Source organism: Phaenicophaeus curvirostris, chromosome 3, assembly GCF_032191515.1.
Source record: "Phaenicophaeus curvirostris isolate KB17595 chromosome 3, BPBGC_Pcur_1.0, whole genome shotgun sequence".
NCBI lineage: Eukaryota > Metazoa > Chordata > Aves > Cuculiformes > Cuculidae > Phaenicophaeus > Phaenicophaeus curvirostris.
In genome coordinates, this window is record NC_091394.1 from 66,619,738 (window position 1) to 66,638,827 (window position 19,090).

Genomic DNA, 19,090 nt, shown 5'->3' on the forward strand with positions numbered 1-19,090 from the left:
TCAACCAATATAAAGCATAACAATTTTTGCATGTTATGTTGTGCAAGTAACAGAGTACCAATAGCAAGTTAGATTCAGAGACTTTAGAGAAATTGTAACTGACACAGAGCACAATAAGAAGCAGTGTGTTACTTGCATGGCATTGTTTCTCTTGGGCTCATGAAATTTGGAAGCATTTATATAGTCGATCTGAAGCCAGCTGGATTCTGTTGAATATTAACCTCAGTCTCTCAGTTTCTGAAAATGAAAATACAGAAAACCTTTGAAAACTCGTACAGCAGTCCTGTGAAGACTGGAAGCTGGTCAATCTTGCCGTTAGCTAAAGGTACTAAATGATACTAAATAAATGAAACATTTTCCTGATCATCTTGCATAAAAAAAATCATATTCTGATGCAATACAACAAAGACGTACGTTTTTGATGTCTAGTCCTAATGCAAAAAGAAATGAGTAGTTACAAAGTTTTTAATTCTGCTTCATAACAATAAGTCTCATGGGGCTGGTTTGAATCCACAGTAAAGTTCTTACCCTGATACCTCCAGCTATATTCGCATGTTCTGGACTTTTGTGGAGCTCACGTGTGAACACCCAGCTTTTTCTCTTTGCTGTGTCTTGGCAGGAGAAGGCTGGCTTAGCATCCTCTTGCCAGCTACCAGCAGATGGGGGCAGCAGGGGACAGGACCCCCCTCTACCTTTTCAGGGTGACAGCTTTTGCAAGACTGAGTCCAGCTTCTGGCAGGAGGCTATAGTCCCGGCCAAACACAGAATCATAGAATCATTAAGGTTGGAAAAGACCTTCAAGATCGTCAAGTCATCAACGCAACTGAACATGAGCCAGCAGTGTGCCCAGGTGGCCAAGAAGATACATCTTCTGATACATCTTGGCTTGTATCAGAAACGGTGTGACCAGAAGGTCCAGGGAGGTTATTCTCCCTCTGTACTCGGCACTGGTGAGACCGCTCCTCGAATACTGTTTTCAATTCTGGGCCCCTCACCACAAGAAGGATGTTGAGGCTCTGGATGGAGTCCAGAGAAGAGCAACAAAGCTGGTGAAGGGGCTGGAGAACAGGCCTTATGAGGAGCGGCTGAGAGAGCTGGGGTTGTTTAGCCTGGAGAAGAGGAGGCTGAGGGGAGACCTCATTGCTCTCTACAACTATCTGAAAGGAGGTTGTAGAGAGGAGGGAGCTGGTGTCTTCTTCCAAGTGACAGGGGACAGGACAAGGGGGGATGGCCTCAAGCTCTGCCAGGGAAGATTTAGGCTGGACGTTAGAAAAGAACTTTTTGATAGAAAGGGTCATTGGGCACTGGAACAGGCTGGCCAGGGAGGTGGTTGATTCACCATCCCTGGAGGTGTTTAAAAGACAGGTAGACAAGGTGCTGACGGACTGATAGGAATGGCTGGACTCGATGATCCTGGAGGTCTTTTCCAACCTGGCGATTCTATGGTTCTGTGATCCTATGATTCAACACAAACACGCCTACGAAACCAAGTCCTGAAGCGCCACATCAACACGTTTTCTGAACCTTCAGGGGACGGAGTCTCCCCCACTTCCCTGCGCAGGCTGTTCCACCGCTTCACCACCCTTCCAGCTAAGAATTTCTTTCCCCCTCCCTCACCCCTACTCCAGCCCGCCCGGGGCGGGGTGTCCGCGCACGTCAGCGCCGCCCGCGATAAATGCCCGGCGGGGCGGGTGCCTGGAGGAGAAGCGCCGAGCTCCTCGGGGCGGTGGGGACTCGGCGGCTGGTGCTGCTCCTGCTCCTCCTCCTCCTCGCTCAGCGCCACTCGCCGCTCCCACCGCCGCAGCGAGGAGGCGGGCGGCCGAGCGGAGCCGGGAGGAGGCGGCAGCCGGCCGAGGGGTAAGGGCTCGCCGGGTCCCCGCGGCGTCCTCCTTCTTCGTCTCCTCCTCTTCCTCCTCCTCCTCCTCCTCCTCGTGTTTCCCTCCCGGCGGGGCTCACGCTTTCTCACCCGCGGACAGACGGTGGCTTTCCGTCCTGCAGTAGGTGGTGGTGGAATATTGTCCTCTTGGAAGTGGGGCTGCTTTTTTTTCCTGAGAGTTTGCCGGTCCTTTCCTTTGTTTGCTGAACGCGATAATCCCGTCTCACCCTCCCCGTGCTCTTGGCCGAGTTGAATACTTTTCAATTTATTAGGTTTTTGGAAATCACAGGGCAAAAACTTTAATCGAAGACATATTTTGAAATGCACAGAGAGGGCATATTTTGTATCAACTTTATTGTCAAAATCATGTTTTGAAATGCACCGAGAGGGAATGTTTTGTATCAACTTTATTGTGTGTTTCAGGTCACAATTTGACAGTGAATGTCGGCCTTTAAACTTTTTTTCTTCTTAAATTCCCGTACTGGAGGACCTTATCTACAGTCTAATCTTCGTTGATGTCTGGCTTCTTTTAAGTAGACATGAAAAGCCTGGTTTCTTGCATGCTGGGAATGACATGTGCGTGCCTGTGTACTGTGTAAAACCATTTGAACAAACTGTAAAGTTGGATAGAAGTTATCATCCCAAAGTAGCAGTGTATACTTGTTAGAATAAAACACGGCAGTGTCCTGGTTTCTCCTCTTAAACCAAGAGTGGCACATCCTGCATAAACTACAATTTTTGTTGCTTCGTAAGTTCATACAGGCCACTACTTCAGCCTCCAAATTACATTACTCTCTTTTGCATTTACAGCCAACAGACCTGGAAGAAAGACTGACTTGGAGCTAAGTCCTGAGCATTTTGAGATCGTTCATCATGAAGTATGTAGTACAGGAATGGCTCAGAGTAACTACTTTGCTATTCATAGCTCAAGCAGTTTTTGCAATGGTTCTTCCCAATGCCACGGTCTTAGAGGAACTTTTGGAAAAGTACATGGATGAAGATGGTGAGTGGTGGATCGCCAAGCAGAGAGGGAAAAGGGCTATCACAGACAGTGATATGCAAAGTATCTTGGATCTTCATAATAAATTACGGGGTCAGGTGTATCCACCAGCTTCCAATATGGAATATATGGTAAGGAAAAACTGATAGCGGCATGCAGAAAGAAATGTTCTTAAAATAGTTACTGTCACTTTATGAAATAGCATACTTTCAGTCTTAACTTGCTTGCTTTCTAATTTATAGCACTTGTTACTTCTTTGTCTTTTTTTAAATTTTTTTTTCTTTTATACAGGCATGGACTTTGAGATAAAAATGCCTGTTTGTGGATCAAGTGTCATGTTCTACCGATATTAATGAGTTTAATCTCTTATCGCTCTCCTGAATTTAAGTGGCAATTCCTCAGTGTTACGGGGCAATTTCCCAAATTGCATTACTCAATATAGTTCATTGTGGCCTAAGAAGTTACCATCTAAGAGAAGTGCTGAACTATGAAGGTTCAAAATAACATGGATTCTCTCCCATGCTTCTAGGTTGGATGGAATTTCTGAGCGAAATGAGGCTCCTATAACAAGAAAGTCTTCTATTTAAGTTGGCATGTGTTGCTGGACTGGAGACCTGTATGTTCCTGTGTTTAACCAGTTAATTCAGCAATACATAGTTTGTATTTGTGTTTTTTTCCTGTAAGAAGCCTCTATATTTTGTTTGTTATTAGTAGACTTAAACCTCCCATATTTTAAGCTTTGATTTTTATGCCAAAACTCAAGGCTAAGTCTATCTGTTCTTGCTAATTAGATCAAATCAGGTCATTAGAAATTTTTAAGAAGTCCAAAGGTCTGACAAGAATGGGCAACTTTTCTTCTGTATTCTTGTTTCTGCAGAAAAGCTTGAATCTTTTTTCTGTGTCCACACTGTGTGTTATTTATGTATCTGCCAAGGCACCAGAGAAAGCATTGCTGTAGGTTAGGTTGTTTATACCAAATATTGCACAGCTTTCCTGACACTTTATGACAGGATATAACATGGTATCGTTTTAATACATTTTAAGATGTAGATATCTTTCCTAGCTTGGAGTGATGTCTCTCAGCTTGGAGAACTCATTGAACTCATCATTTGTGTCCTGGAGAAACATGCTTGCTTAAACCATCAATAATGGTAGTTTAACCTAAGTTTACCTACATAAGTGTTACTACATTAGACTGAGAGCCATCAGAAAATTACTTACCACATATAATCTCCAAACAAAGTGGTGATAACATCTGAAGCCCCTTTAACCCTTTCAACTACACTTGTCTGCACGTATCCTTAATCTTTGTTTCCTGTTGTGACTTTTTCAGACGTTGTTATAATATAGGTTAACTTTTTGTTCCAAATAACTCAGGTTAACTTATTTCTGGAAGACTTAAGAAAAACCTATTCAGTTGTTTTCTAAAATAAGAATAGGGAAGACACTAGTTTTTTCCCGTGTTAAAATACCACAAAACTTTTTCCCAGGATTCTGCAGAAGGGTAGCTTTTATTTTTAAAAATGTGCCTTTTTCTATTCCTAATGTTGTTCTACATTGCCTTTGTTATACATCTTAGAAAGAAGAATTTGGATGTACTCGTTGAAGTTAGATTTTAGACAGCTGTATTCTTCAAAGATTCTTCCTGCACTGCACGCACTTTGGCCTAGACTTTGTGTTAGATCCACATCCGGAATGGAACTTTCTGGTTTTGTTGTTTTTTTTTCTATGCTCCCTAGTGAGCCCTGACCCAGAGAACAAATAGCATGGGAAAGAGATTACCCAATTTTAATGATGAGGAGGTATTCTTGTATCCCACTGTTCAGAATAGGACAGCACCTTTCAAGGGAGTGGAATTCAATTTTGGCATCGTATCCAAAGGAATTGGAGATTGAGATGGGCAAGAGTTTGGGAGCTGTGTAAAGTGTCTAGTCAAAGGGGGACAGATACATGTTCAAGGACAGGGACTCATGAGAAGGGCATGGAGAGAGGCGAAGACTCAGGTTAAGATGATGCTGAAAAATCGGTGAGATGGAAGGAAAGAATGTTTGATGAATATATGTGGCTAGGGGAAGAACTGTGACTCTAGGCAGAGAAAAATTGAGAGTATAACTCTATGGAGGGAGGGTAAGAACACAGAAAGTTGCTAAGAGGCTGTTTAAAAGACTAAGCCTGAATGTGAGCGGGAAGGGAGATGGTACCTGGAGGATGCAGGATGAAGTCAACATTGGGAGTCAAGAAATGATGGTTTAAGAGACAGCAGGAGCCCTTCCTCAGGAGGAAATGATGGTATTTGTGACTTTTTGCACATATGTTTTTATGTTACGGTTTGTGATTTTGCCATTGTCCACCTTTTTTATATGGAGTATCATGAAGGAATGAAATTTGAGTAAAATATTGTAAATTTAGCATGGAGCCAAAGATGGAACAGCAAAGAAGGAACAATAAATGATAGCTCATTAAGGAAGCATGATTTATTTTGTGGAAAGAGTGTCCTTTGGAAAAACTATTATCTGGTTGTTATCATAGTACTTATATGCAAGAAATAAATTACAGATGCAAACACTGTTCTATCATTTCATAACTTCTGACGGACAGAGATATGTAACTAGTACCACTAGCATTTTGTCGATAGTTAAAATGAATGCCTGCTTTGACACTTAATTGCACTTCTCTAGATGTGAATACAATTTCCACTTTTGTAGATAAAGAAACAAGCATTCTTACATCTGTTTTCTCAAGGGTATGTGACCTCTGGGGCAGTCTTGTTAATGACAGAAAGTTCAAATGCTCAAGTATTGATAGATTAAAACTGTACGTGATTATTTTTTGTAAAACAAAGGATTGGGATAAATGGGAAGGTGTAATAAAAAATAGCAGATAGATCTAAAAAAAAAAAAAATCCCTATGGATTTCATCTTACCTAAGTTGAGTTCCAGTGCTCCAGGATAGGGAAACAATCCCTGTAAATGTTTGCCTGATGTTTAGTGAACTAGATAAGTACAGCTCAAATACTTTGGTCTACTTTTGAGATGCTTTATTAGTATATACATGCTGGTAAAAAAATGCCCTTCTACGGGAACAGTCACGTTACTATAAACTGATCCTTATACTAGTAAAGGCTTTACTTGTAAACATAGCTAGCTCTGCTTGTGGAAGTCAAGTTTTATGTCTTACTGAGTCTGAATGGAAGTGATCAAGGTCCAGGTGTCTCACTGGTAACCTGTCTCTCTTGAAGCCTGTCCTATAGCAATAGGATGAGAGGAAATGGCCTCAAGTTGCACTGGGGGAGGTTTAAATTGGATATTAGGAAATATTACTTCACCAAAACGATTGTCAAGCATTGGAAGAGGCTGCCCAAGGAAATGGTTGAATAGTCATCCCTGGAGGTATTTAAAAGATGTGTAGAGGTGATGCTTAGGGACACGGTTTAGTGGTAGACTTGACAGTTTTAGTTTTACAGTTGGACTTGATAATCTTAAAAGTTTTTTTCCCAACCTAAATGATCCTGTGATTCTGTGTAACTGAGAAGTTTAAGATCCCCAAGCGTGCTTGGAGCTGGGAGAAGTTATAAGAGGTCTATGTGCTCTCATGGCACTGTTAGTGTGTAACAACTAAGCTAACTCAACAGGCTGGTCTGGCTGAAACGCCTCTGTCCAGCTCCTGCTACTGGCACATATCTGAGTTGAAGATGAAATTGATCCAAGTACTTAAAGAATCAGATTTTATTTTTTTGAATTTATTTATTTTTTTTTTCAGTCTGAGTCATGAAATTGGCTCCCTGTTTGGCTGAACCTGAGGAGTATCAGTGCTGATAAAAAAGGGTGTGAATGCATAGCTAAGGATTGAGAGGGATGAACAACCGTACTTAGGGTAGGAGATATTGGTTTTATGCCTTACTTGTAAAGTCTGGCCTTACCTTTGAGAGAACTACAGGACTAATGCCACATTTTGGTTTCAGTTGTGCAGAGGAGAAAAACTTTTAAGGATGGTCTCCAGCATGTAAAATCTTGACTCTGTCTAAAGGACAAGGAAAATGAAAACGTTAAATTACTGATTTTTTGTACAGCTGTACACTCTCTCCTTATGCCCTGAAAACAAAGCAGTGTACTGAGCTATCACAATTCAGAGGCCTAAAGTTAGAGAAACTTACGCAGTGAAACCCTCCAGCTTCCAGCAAACTACAGTTTAGGGACTTCTGAAATCTGCTGTACTTTTTGTGACCAATAACTTTAGATTGATGACTTTGAACACAAAATTTTGAGTCCACTTGCATCAAGTTGCAGAGCTCTATAAATGTAGTTATGAACTGTGTGGAAGAGTACTTTTTTCCTTTAAATCTGTTCTTTAAATTAATGCTTTGTTTTTCTTTATCATGAGAAATAATAATTTTGTGGGTGGTCTCATCTTTTTCAGCTGAAGAGCCCTACTCCTCTTACTTGAAAAGATTTCTATCTGAAAAGCTTCTCCATTTTGTTTTCCTTCTCTATCTGCCATGGTTCTACTTTTAATTCAAAGGGACCAAACCAAACTGTAGTTATGGTATACTGCAACTTGATATAGCTGTGTTTTGTTTCTTTATTTAACTTCCTAGTAATTTCTAACATTCCTTTACTTTTTGACTGTGGCTAAATTAAAGCCAGCATTTTGAAAATGATTCGTGACGGCTCCAAGATCTTTCCAATGTGCTAAGAGGTTATTTACTACAGTACATTATATGTATGGTTGGCTGTAATCCCCAGCAATGTGCTCATTATTTCGTATGTGTTCACATTGAATGCTATCTATCATTCTGTCTTCCAATCACTTAGCAAGTTTCCTATCGCTAACTTTTATTTTCCTATCTTGTTTATAACTACCCTAAGTAGTTAATACCATCTTGCATTCCCTTTTCTTGAAGTGTTGTGAAGAAGTTACACAGCGAGGGACCAGGGGCACACCTTGCAGGGAATTTGAAAAATGGATGTCATAGTCTTAAATCTGTTTCCTGTCTCTTATCTCCTTTTTCTTTATCTCATAATAGCTTAATTTTATTAATTTATTAATATCTAAATAATTTAGGAACTTTGTAGAAAGCTTAACTGCACTTAACCCTTTTCCACATTTTTTTGACACCTTCAAAGCCATATATTTGGGAGAAATTCATATCTGTATATTTAATATGTTTTTTAATTTGTCCTATGAAATCATCCCAATGGTAGTCAGCTTTTAGTCTGTATTTTTTCAAGATCTACTGGAAACTTTAAAATTTTAATCCCCATGCACTGTTCTTTGTTACCATGGTGATGAGGCCATTTTAAGAGGGATTGTGTACCACACAGTAATTCAGAAGTTTCGTGATCAAGTTCTTGCATGTTCTTGAGGGATATTTTCTGGTCATAGCAGTTTGATTCTGTTAATATTTTCAGTTTCATCTAATATTTAAGTCTGATACAGATCCTCCAACAACAGTCCAACAGTCTGACAAATTCAGTTAACTCCTCTGCAGTGGCCTTATATGACTTCATGATTGCATGTTAGATCATTCTTTTCTAGACCTCTAGCTGCAAGAGCTTTTGAATTGTCTACATTATGACTTGAATAGGAAAAAAAATCCTTTCTTGAGGTTATGATGAGTAGTTCATTATGAAAATGTATGGGAGAAGTATGATGTAGATATGTTTATCCTGCCATATCCTGTACACAATTGTTTCCCAATAAAGAAAGGAGTAAGGAACTTCTTCTTTTTGGGGTGCACAAGCATTTAACAGCACTGGAAAGAGAGCAGAGAGGGTTGATGTTTCCCTGCTGCCCTTCCAAAGCACCCAAAGAATGGCTTATAAAAGCATTGTATAATATAAGATATTATGCTTTTGACATTTCCCACCCTAGCCCATTGACACCAGTGTGGCTTTTACACATTTGGGGTATGTCTGTATTGAAGAGATATCTGAACTAGTGCTGAAGCCTACTGCTGCTAGCAGTAGTCAGTCTGAGCAGGGCAATGTGCTACTGTGGCTCTGCTGCTATGCAGTTGCTCTGGCATCTCTGCTCTGCTGTGCTTGAGCTGCCTGTGCCTGCTCAGCCTCCCTTGCTGAAGATGTAGAATTCAAAACACCAGTGAGAACCATCGTGTTGTGTCATATACTTGTCAATGTATGTAATAGTCTTGGAATATATGAGGGTTCTTTCTGTGGTTAAAGTCATTATTTGGTGGATTAACTTTAGACAACCTCATGCACTCTACTGCCATCAATCTCCCCCTTAAAAACGTATCATTCAAGAGACTGTGACCAAATCAGAAAATTAGTACATTGCTTTATTGTTCAAATGAGATTGGTGTGAAAGACCTTATTCGATGTTATTCAGTTAGAAAGGGTTTTTTTCATTACTAATAAAAAATTACTAGATTCTAAAGTGTTAATAAAATTTGAAAAACTTGTTTTAGGCACCATAGCCCCACAACTTCCTAACTTTTTGATTTTATTTTTTTTCTAGGCATTATTTATGTATTGTAGACTGAGTTTTCAAGGGCCTTTTTCCCCCTGATAATTCCATTGGTAATATTGCACCTTAATAAATCTGAATATATTAATGAAAACTGAGATTTTTTTTTTGTGGTTATTGTGGTCAGCACTTTAAAAATAGTCATTATTATTTGGATAGTGGAAATTATTAGTGCGTTTATATTTCGAACTGTTATATGCTACAGACTAACAGGGCCCGCCAAGAATAAAATTTACAAGAGCAATTTTGATTAATGAATTTTTAATGTATTATGTTTTAAACCATTCTCTTAGTATTTATTCCTTGATTCAATACATATTTTCCCAAACAAATAAGTTAAACAGCTCATGTGAGATCCTCATACCATGTATATGCCTTTCCTGTAGTAAAATTTGTTTAGCTTCACAGCTTGACAATAGCAATGCATTTCAGCCTGGTATTTCGTGGCAACTAGCCACATACTACTAATTACTCTAATTGGAGAACACCAGTGTCCTCTAGGGTAAGGAATTATTTTCTTTTTTTAATTATTATTTTTCATCTCCTTTTGGCCAGAACCTACTGATAAATGCTAGGGATGGTACCACAAAGCCCAGGCCTTGCTTCCATAAAGTTTTATTTTGCAAACTTTCTGAAGAAAATAGTGTTTTAGAGTTCATATTAGAATGATTTATTTGGTGTGGCTGCATAGCTCTTAGGGAGAATTATGGATGTGTATCTAACAGTAGTATTGGATAGATATTTTGTTTGCAGGGGAAAAAAAAAGATATTTATTTATTCTTACTTTGTGTTAGGACTACTGAAGGTCTTAATTTGAAAACCTTGATAATGACTTGTTGAAAGTGTTAATACTGTGCGATTCCTTTCTAACCTATGACTGACTTCTGACTTCTGTGGAGCCTTATATTTTGGGAGGCTTGAAGGTTTGCTTCTCTATTTCATTAACTTCATGAAGACTTCAGAGGAGAAAACTAAGAATGATTGTCGATATTTTCGTTTAGATCTTTCTTAATTTTTCCTCAGGCAAATTCCTACTGTTTTTAAATACAGATCATTGGGCTTTGGATCATAAGAACCCACTAATGGTTTGTTCATGTCACTGTAGTGATGAACAGGGATTGGAATATGTTTTTGGCTATTATGTGATGCTTTTAGGTCCTATGACCTGCGTAAATCTGGATGTAACAGTTTCTCTTTCTGCGTGTGTCTGTCAGCTCCCAGCTGTGATTTTTTTTTTTTTTTTTTTTTGTCTGTACTGTACATGGGAGAATTGAAGCAGTATTAGCAAACATGAAGGAAGGCCTTGGAATGATCTTACACTTTTTGGTGGATTTTTCTGTGATGAATAGAAGTGTCCTGTTAAATTCTCTAGACCTTTCTGACAAAATTTTGTCGCTCTTCAGTGTGTCTTGTCCATGTTGCCAAAAGTCATCAGAGACGCTTGGATAAAACAATTCCCATTCCTTTCAAGCAGAGGACTTTGGTTTGTGGAATCCCTTAAGTGGCTGGAGAGTACTTTGGGTGCCAAGAACAGAACAGCTCTTTTCAGAGTGAACCTGCCTGCTTTCCCTCTGGTTTTCCACTTTTCTGCTCCAATTCAAAGGTTGGTGGAAGTGCTTCATCTCCTTTGCCGATGCTCAAAGCCTATGACACTGCATCAAAGAACACAGTGACATTGACTTATCCTCTTATTCTTTCTGGCAGTTTTAGCAAAGGATTGAGCAGTGTGAATTGGCCAAGAAAGCAAGTGGATAAGTCCACGTTATGACTATTGATGTAATGCCAACAACAACTAAGCAACTGCAAGTAAAGAACCTGGAAGTGGACGGTAGCAGAAAGGCTCACTGTCTCAAAGTTTAAGGGAGACTTCCCAAAACAAAATAATGAACAGCACAGGGCATCTTTTATTTTTCATGGTTTATTTTTGTTGTCAGAGTACTTCTTCGTTACTCATTTCAAAAAGTTTATTAAAAATTCATTAGTAGTAGCAGAACCAGAGATTAAATGCAAAATACAAACTGAATGCATAGAGAATCAATTATAGAAGTAACTCCATGTAGCCTGTCATCTTCGTGATATCTGGGAACATGCTTTAACTTTAAGATTTAATTGAGGAAAAAATATTTCTTAATATAACTTCATTGAAATCCTAGTTATGAATTTTTCCTTTTTTCTGTAAGATTTGGCATAAGTAGAGTGTCTGTCACAGGTGGAAAAGTGTGATTCATGGAGAAAAATATCTTCTCTCCTTGGAGAAGAATAACTTCTGTCCAGCTTTTACTTTATTATGAAGGAAGATAACAGTTTCTTAAAATGAGACTATTTCACTTATTCAATCCAGAATTTTGGCTGCCTAATATATCACAATATATTTGTCTGGAATTGCCTGTTGGACCTTCAAATGGTCAGGAACTTCTTTAATACATTTTCCAACTCTTTTTTTAGATTTTATTTAAACATATTTCTAACAGTAGTGCCAAGTCACATATGATCAATGGGTGCTCTCTGACAGTGAGTTCAATTCACTTATGTCAAATCACAGTGTTCATCTTTTAAAAGCAAACATTCACTGTGACACATATTTGAGATATTGAGGTTAATTCATGTTCAAAGTCCAGGAAATTCTGCAGCATTTCTAAAACTGCTGTATGAAAGCAATCAGTTACAGTTAGTTTATCGTGGTAATCACTACTAGGATTTGAGGTAAGGACCCATGCTCTGGTCAATTTGTAATTACCTATAAATATTTATGAATGCTGTTTTTAGTGAATGTGTGTAATTCATACTTTGACAATGGACAAATCGCAGAAATCAAGATCAGCTTTCACATCACTGTTGCTTATTTTCCATTTGTGTCAGAATATAGAAGTGAATAGGTGATTTTTAGCCATGTTCTAATAGAAAGTCTTTGTACACTGCTTTTAAAAAGTAGCAAAGTAGATGTACTGTTTCAGAACACCTTGGAAAGCTGAATATTCCAGCAAGGTTTTTTTAACATGCTTAGAGTACACATAGAATTAAGTGTGATTAGTCATGTCTGCTGGTTCCTATTCCTGGTTTTGCTTTTTGAACACAAAAAGCTCAAACACATGAAACTGTAATAGGGAGATACTTCTAAATATTGGTGCAATTTATTCAGTGTTCAGGAACAATATTTTTGGCCTCATACAGCTTTCCTGTTTCCAGGTAACAGCCACAGTTTTCCTGCTTTTTACTCTTTTCCAAAAGAGTAACTGAAACCTCAAGGTCTATTCAGGGATCTCTGCCCAGTTTCAAGCTCTATAAACTTTTGTCTACCTCATGGCAGCATGTAAGGTCCTTACCATTTCCTTTCTAAACAAGCAGTAGTCACAGAATCATAGAATCATTTAAGTTAGAAAGCGCCTTTAAGACCTCCTTAAGCAGCCTTGGTACAGATGAAAATGCCTCACTGAAGTGTAACAGAAAGCTGACCTGATTAATACTGCCAATGCTTGTTCATCATGTCAAACCAATTCTGTATTACTTTTTTTCGACCTAGTAATTAACCAGCATAGTTTATCAGAGGGAAGTCGTAGGCATCATATTTTCAACTTTGGAAAGTCTTTGACACTTTCTGCCTTGATATTTTTGTGAGTAAAAGCACTGCCAGAAGATTGAAGGTGTTGATGCTGTTGGAGCACATCCCTTTTTATAAACACTTTGGTTATGACTTGTGTGGATAAAGAATACACTTGAAAACTGAATAACACATTAATGTGGGCACAGTTTTGGGTTGTTTTAGACATTGTGATCAAAAGTAGAAGAACTTGACAAGTGGAAGTAATGGCCAGGAAGTAACATGATGAATTTAACTGCAGGGTATGGAATAAGGAATTAAACAGGTAAAATGCAAGGAATAAATTGTAGAGGTAACACTGCAATAAAAGGATGCAGAGGTTGCGCTGACTTAAAAAATAGTATGAGGCAGCAGGCTTTTGAAAGGAGACTTCTCTGTGTGAAACTGCTGAGACCTTGTCTGAAATGCAGTGTTCAGGTTTTGGTCATTTTTTTAAGAATGTTGTAGCCATTCTAGAAAGAATGAAAGAGACATTATAAACAAAGAACATGTCATTTATGAGGAAGATTGAAGAAATGAAACTGCTGAATCTTTTAATCTGGGAAATAAGTAAAGGTTGTTACAGGGAAGAGAGTGATTTCCTTTTTCTTGGCAGTAAAACATTAGCTAGCATTGCAGAGGAGGAGGTTTAGGTTGCATATCAAGGAAATCCTCTCTACTACTACAGACACAAAACTCCAGGAAAGAATTACAGTAAATATTCTGAAAGTACAGTTACTAGTTTTAATTTAAAAAATTTGGATAATGCACATATATTTAATTCTGGCTCAGTGGAAGAGGCTAGATAGACTACAGATAAGATCAGGCTCTTGAAGTAATTTTCTGGTATACCTTCCTGTCATTCTGTACTGATGCAATGTTACTTATTAACTGTATTTCTGACTTCCTTGCTCATGACATTTCTTTGTGTTTCATCTTTCCTTTTTATTCCTTCTCAGTGTCATTAAAAAGTACAGTGTATTCTATTAAAAAGTAGATAAATACCCATACTGTACTGTGGTATTTACTTTACTACTCTCTCTGTTTAGAATGTATAAAGCAATGAGATATTTATATTATGCCATGGTAAATGTTTACTTTCAGTGGTGCCCACTGTACTTTTCCATCTTTACTGATCTTACATTTTAGGTCTTTTTTTTCTTTCTGTACAGTCCTATCCCATATTATTTCTTCTGCCTTCCTACATAAATAGACACTTCTCCAATCTAATTGCTATCAATATATTTTTTGTATTTTACTGGGCAGCATTTTTTGAGCTACTGGTCTTGCATATTCTTTTGCAATACCAGTTGGTAGACTCACTTATGCTGACCTGCCTCGGGTGAGAATTTATGCTTTTGATTTAACACTCATGCAAGACGAATGGTGGGATTTGTCTCAACAAGCTTTTGATGTCTGTGGTGTAGATGTCTGCATTTGAACCAGACTCCCTTATGATTAGTGGAGAAAAATGAAAATTTCCAGCAAAACAGTTCATCTCAATTAAAGGTGTGTAGCTAAAATTATCTCCCTCAATAGATGTTTATTTCTCTATGTAACTGCAAAAGTAATTTAGATGATTAGCTCAGATGCAGGTATCTGCTTTGAGGCTGTTTAAATTCAGTGGATTGATTTGTGATTAGTTTGGCTGTTGATGAATTGTAATTTAAACTGCGGTACCCTCACTGCAACATCAGTTCCTCTATAAGCAGAACATTGGTTTCAGCCTACATGCTACTTGAACCCCATGTTGACAGAGGTTAAATACCACAATTCGTAGTCCAGTCTGTAAAGTTAAACTGGTGTTAGTTGTGGTTTATTTTAATGTGATATGTTGTAAACCAGAAGCGTTCAGAATATCCATATTGCATGCTGCTTCTCTGCCGCAAAACTTGTAACCTTCCAGGGCAGAAGAAAAGTTGGCAGCTGGTGTCAGTAACTGCTACTAACTTTCAGTTTAATCTGCCACCTGGGTTTTTAGCTTCAGCTAGTCTAACATAGATGCAACATTTGTGAAACACCGATAGTGCCGTTTCTCTTTGAATGTCTTTGATAGCGCACTAGCTTTAAATAAGATACTAACAAAGACAATGCCTGTGTTGGCAGATGCTGTGGTGCAAGAGGAGCAGATTTTTACAGCAGAACAATTGGTTCTGAGGACCTGACGTTCATGCTGTCTGCATTTCTGGGGGGGTTTATTTTGAGCTAGGTCTAATCTGTGTGGAGTGAATACCCATGAATAACTGCAAAGCGTTAAATGTGCTCCTGGAGAAAAGCTCCTGGTATTCTATCTGGAAAGGATCCAGTTTGTACTCCAAAAGTGCTCCGTGATGCACATTAAGTAGAAGCCATCAGAACTTTCATTTCAAAAGGACATTCCTCATGTAAATTAAAAACAAAACAAAGCAAAATGCTAATCCATTTTGAGTTCAGTCATGGTGGTATTGCAACCCAGTCTGATAAGCAAAAGATAAGCATTGTTTCCTGACTGCTGGCTACATGAAAGGGAATGTTTTACATAGCAGATCTGTGTGAGCTCTGAGATAAGCTGCATAAATAGCATACTTGTGATACTCAGATGATATACAAGTTGTTTTCCAAAGCTGAAACAGGAAGACAGTAGATAAAGTATACAGCCTTAATGAGACAGTAAAGCTGAATTATGTAGAGCTAAATGCTTTCTTTTACTGTAAAATAGGTGCTTGCAGAGGCCAGTTTAGCCAATGCTCCTGCTATATATAGTGTCTCAAATATGAGTTTGAATTATCTCATTTTCTGTGTGGGTGTCTGTCTTGCAGTATCTTGATCTTGAGTATCAGTAAATGCAATATTGCCTATGCCTGTGCTGTTGGGTTCTGGTCCTCTCCTGAATTTGGAAATTTTTATATGAAAAATTGAAGCACAATGAGCATCTCTAAAGTTACAATCAACATCACTACCCTAGCACTCATAAATCTCTGCCAAATATTTCATTTTTTTAATTTTATTCAGCAAAACACAGACATACTTTTGTGAATGCCATACACACAAAAATCATTAGAATAATAAAACCGTTATTTGTTTATATAGAGGAAAGTCTCAAAATAGTGAATCTGTCCACCACTTAGAGCTAGACCAGTAGGCAAGAATGGGGGAGGGAGGAACATCATCCTTTGCCTTCATAACAACCTAGATATCTAAAGTCACTTGTCCTACAGTCTTCAGGAATACTTGTGTTCAGCGCTTCAGCTTCCAGCTGTCAGCATAGCAGTACCCAAACCTCTTTGGCTTTTAGCACCATTTAATGTACTGGATGTCTAAATTAGTTGAGTGAATCAGAAGAAATGTATGCCTGTATGGCCACAGAGCAAATGTAGACCTGTGATGCTACTATTTATTGTCTGTAGCTGAATTAAAATAAGGTGGTTTTTTTTAAAGAGGTAGTCCATCCTTAAAGCAGATGTGGACAAAAAAACTAAGAAAAATTTCAGAGATAAAACATCAGATACAGAATAGACTATAAGAGTTTAATGCCTTTCTAGTTGAAGCTAGGTTTGTGAACTCATAAAACTGGTACATGACTTGTAAAAGCCATGTATGTGACTTGTAAAAATTGCTAAAGTCAGTCTGCAGGACTGCAGTTGTAAAGGTGTTAATTTGTTACATGCAAATAGTTATCTGTGAAAGGTGAAATTAGCAAGGATTCAATGTCTAAGTATATTAGAAAAGAAGAAATAGAATAATATAGAAAAGGGGAATAATTAATGTTGCTTCCAACCCAAACCATTCTGTGATTCTGTGATCCTATAACAGGACAAAGTTTTCACAGTCTGGAATTTAACATTTAGAAGGGTTATCTCTCATTTCCTGGAGTTTTGTTGCATGCTTTTTTGTGTATGCAGAAGGTTAGAAAACACTGAACCAAAGGCCGTCGAAAATTTCACTCTAGGGAAATGTAGTTCATAAAGCAAGCTGTCATGAAAACCCTGTATTCAATAGTATTGAGGAAGAAACAATGTCACTGAAGATATTGTGGAATACAAAATCTTACCATTATTTTCTGAGACTAGAGTATTTATTGATTTTCCCTTGTCTTGTCTTCTTATGTCTGAAGCACAAAAATATAACATGCATTTCTCAAACTGGGTGTAGATGTGAACCTGATATATATGAAAGTGGGAGCAAGAGAGGTACATGACTTGGTAGTACTCTGATGTTGCGACTACTGATGAATAGGTAAGGGGGCAAAAAAACCCCTTTAGTTTCTCCCAATGTCTGCAGTAGCACTATGTTTTCTCATTGCTAAGTAATATGTTTTGGTCTTTAAAATTAGTATCACTGAGTGATTTTCTTTTGGAAGTAGAAAATACAAGAAGTTTTTGCAAAGTAGAAAAGTAGAAGGACATTTTCCGATTTAAGACACACTAGCTGCTTGTTTCTTATTTGTTGCTACTCTAACAGAGTTCTGTGGAACAAGAGGAATAGCTTTAAGAAGGTTTGTGTTGCTGAGCAGCTGGTGACATGTTCAGTGTCTACCTACCTCTCTGTCTTAATGTGCAAAGCCAACCTTGATGGTGATCCTTTCTCCAAAAGGTAGACCATGTGTAGTTTTCCAACGTGAGCAATACTTTTTCTTCATAAATAAGTTGCATTACCTTGCACATAGCACCAAACTATTGCCAGCCAAAGTGCTTGTCAGACCTGAGAACCAGCTGCTTTATTGTGCTCCAGTCTTCTTGTACTTCCATCAGTACCCTGTATTTACCAAAGAAATCTGGTAATGTAAATTCATTGAAACCAGGTCATATCAGAGCATAATTAGGGAACTAGCAGATGAGGAGTCAGGTGATGCATGTGCACACACCTACATCGTAAAAGACTATGGTCACCCTTTTTATGAAACACAACAATTTCCTGGTTTTTTTTAAGTTGTTGTGTTTGAAGGTTTTACTCATCCTTCATCAAGCAAAGGATCCTTGCCTATAGATATGGAGAGACTTATTTAAACTTTTCCTGTACCATTTGTTTCAGAGATTTAAGCTGTCTTGGAAGCGTCCTTAGTTTAAGTATGTAAAGTAGTAGCTGATGATGATGAATGTTATGGAAGAACTTTTTGATTTAATTTTAAAGCATAAGAACTATGTTAACTCAGCATATATTTCAGTACCAAGAATTCTATATCATGAATGACATTATGGTTAAAACCTACCTCTGATAGGATGTAAAATACCCATGTTGCTGTGACTCTGCATGTTTTTCCATTTTCTTCCTTTCTTGAAAATGCCAAGCACTTTGACATTTGAAAGATTTGCTAAGTAGTTGTATATTTGTTTGAAGTTCTTTGTTGTATACTTTGTAATGATTGGTCCTTTCCTTGTGTTTTTGGAAACATTTCTGTACACATTTGCTTTCCTGCCTTTATCTTTCTTTCTTCACTTCTTTAAGGAGGAAGGGAACACTAGGACAACAAAAGCCTTTTGAGTTTTATGCAATGAAATATGAAAATGTATGTATTTATCTTTCTTTGTATACGCATATGCTTTTATTGAAGTCAAAAGCTTGCCATCATGTAAATGAAACAAAGGAATGCTATAAAGAGCATGAGAATAAAACTCTTATTCCAGTAAAGAGGTAGTTTTATATACTTATATAGTTATTTTATTAGTTTGTTTCATTTAGCCTGCTATACAAGCAAACGCAAAACCAATATTGGAGCTATTCTGACTGGACTGGTATGAAAATTCCTTAAAATTAACAGTCTACTAGTTCTTGGAATAAACATGCTCAGTTTTTCTTCATATAACTTCAATCAGAATAATTAATTTGTATCTCCTATTTTAACAAGTGGAGGTGAAGGACAAACCTGAAGGCAGCATCACTGATGTAAAGTAGCTTCTTCCTGTTCTTGAACCAGTGTCTGAAGCAATGACTAGGCATGTTGTCAAAGCAGTAGAAAACTTTGAATTGTTTAAGTTCCAAATATGTGTAGCTGTAAAAAATGACCTTTAGAAATACCTTTTAAGTTAATTTCTGCTGTTAGCCGTGATATGGTGTTCCAGTCTGTTGGATTTTTTTGTAAGTTTTTAATTTGTATTGAGAAATACCATAACTGTTCATGTTATTAACACCTGTGTAAAATTTTTGCATCACTGGAGTTGTCAGATACAAATTT

At 37.9% G+C, this 19,090-nt stretch overlaps 1 protein-coding gene across 3 annotated transcripts in view; it reads left to right on the forward strand.

Moving 5' to 3' along the window:
• The first annotated feature begins 2,691 nt into the window (after positions 1-2,691).
• The window catches only part of CRISPLD1 (cysteine rich secretory protein LCCL domain containing 1), a 35,924-nt gene continuing 19,525 nt past the window's right edge, over positions 2,692-19,090 (forward strand). For 2 of the 3 annotated variants that reach the window (XM_069854245.1, XM_069854244.1), the window contains exon 1: positions 2,692-3,007. In XM_069854245.1, the coding sequence (XP_069710346.1) occupies positions 2,750-3,007 (258 nt within the window). In that variant the 5' untranslated portion in view covers positions 2,692-2,749. The remainder of the gene's footprint in view (positions 3,008-19,090) is intronic. The other variant, XM_069854246.1, reaches the window with a different exon arrangement.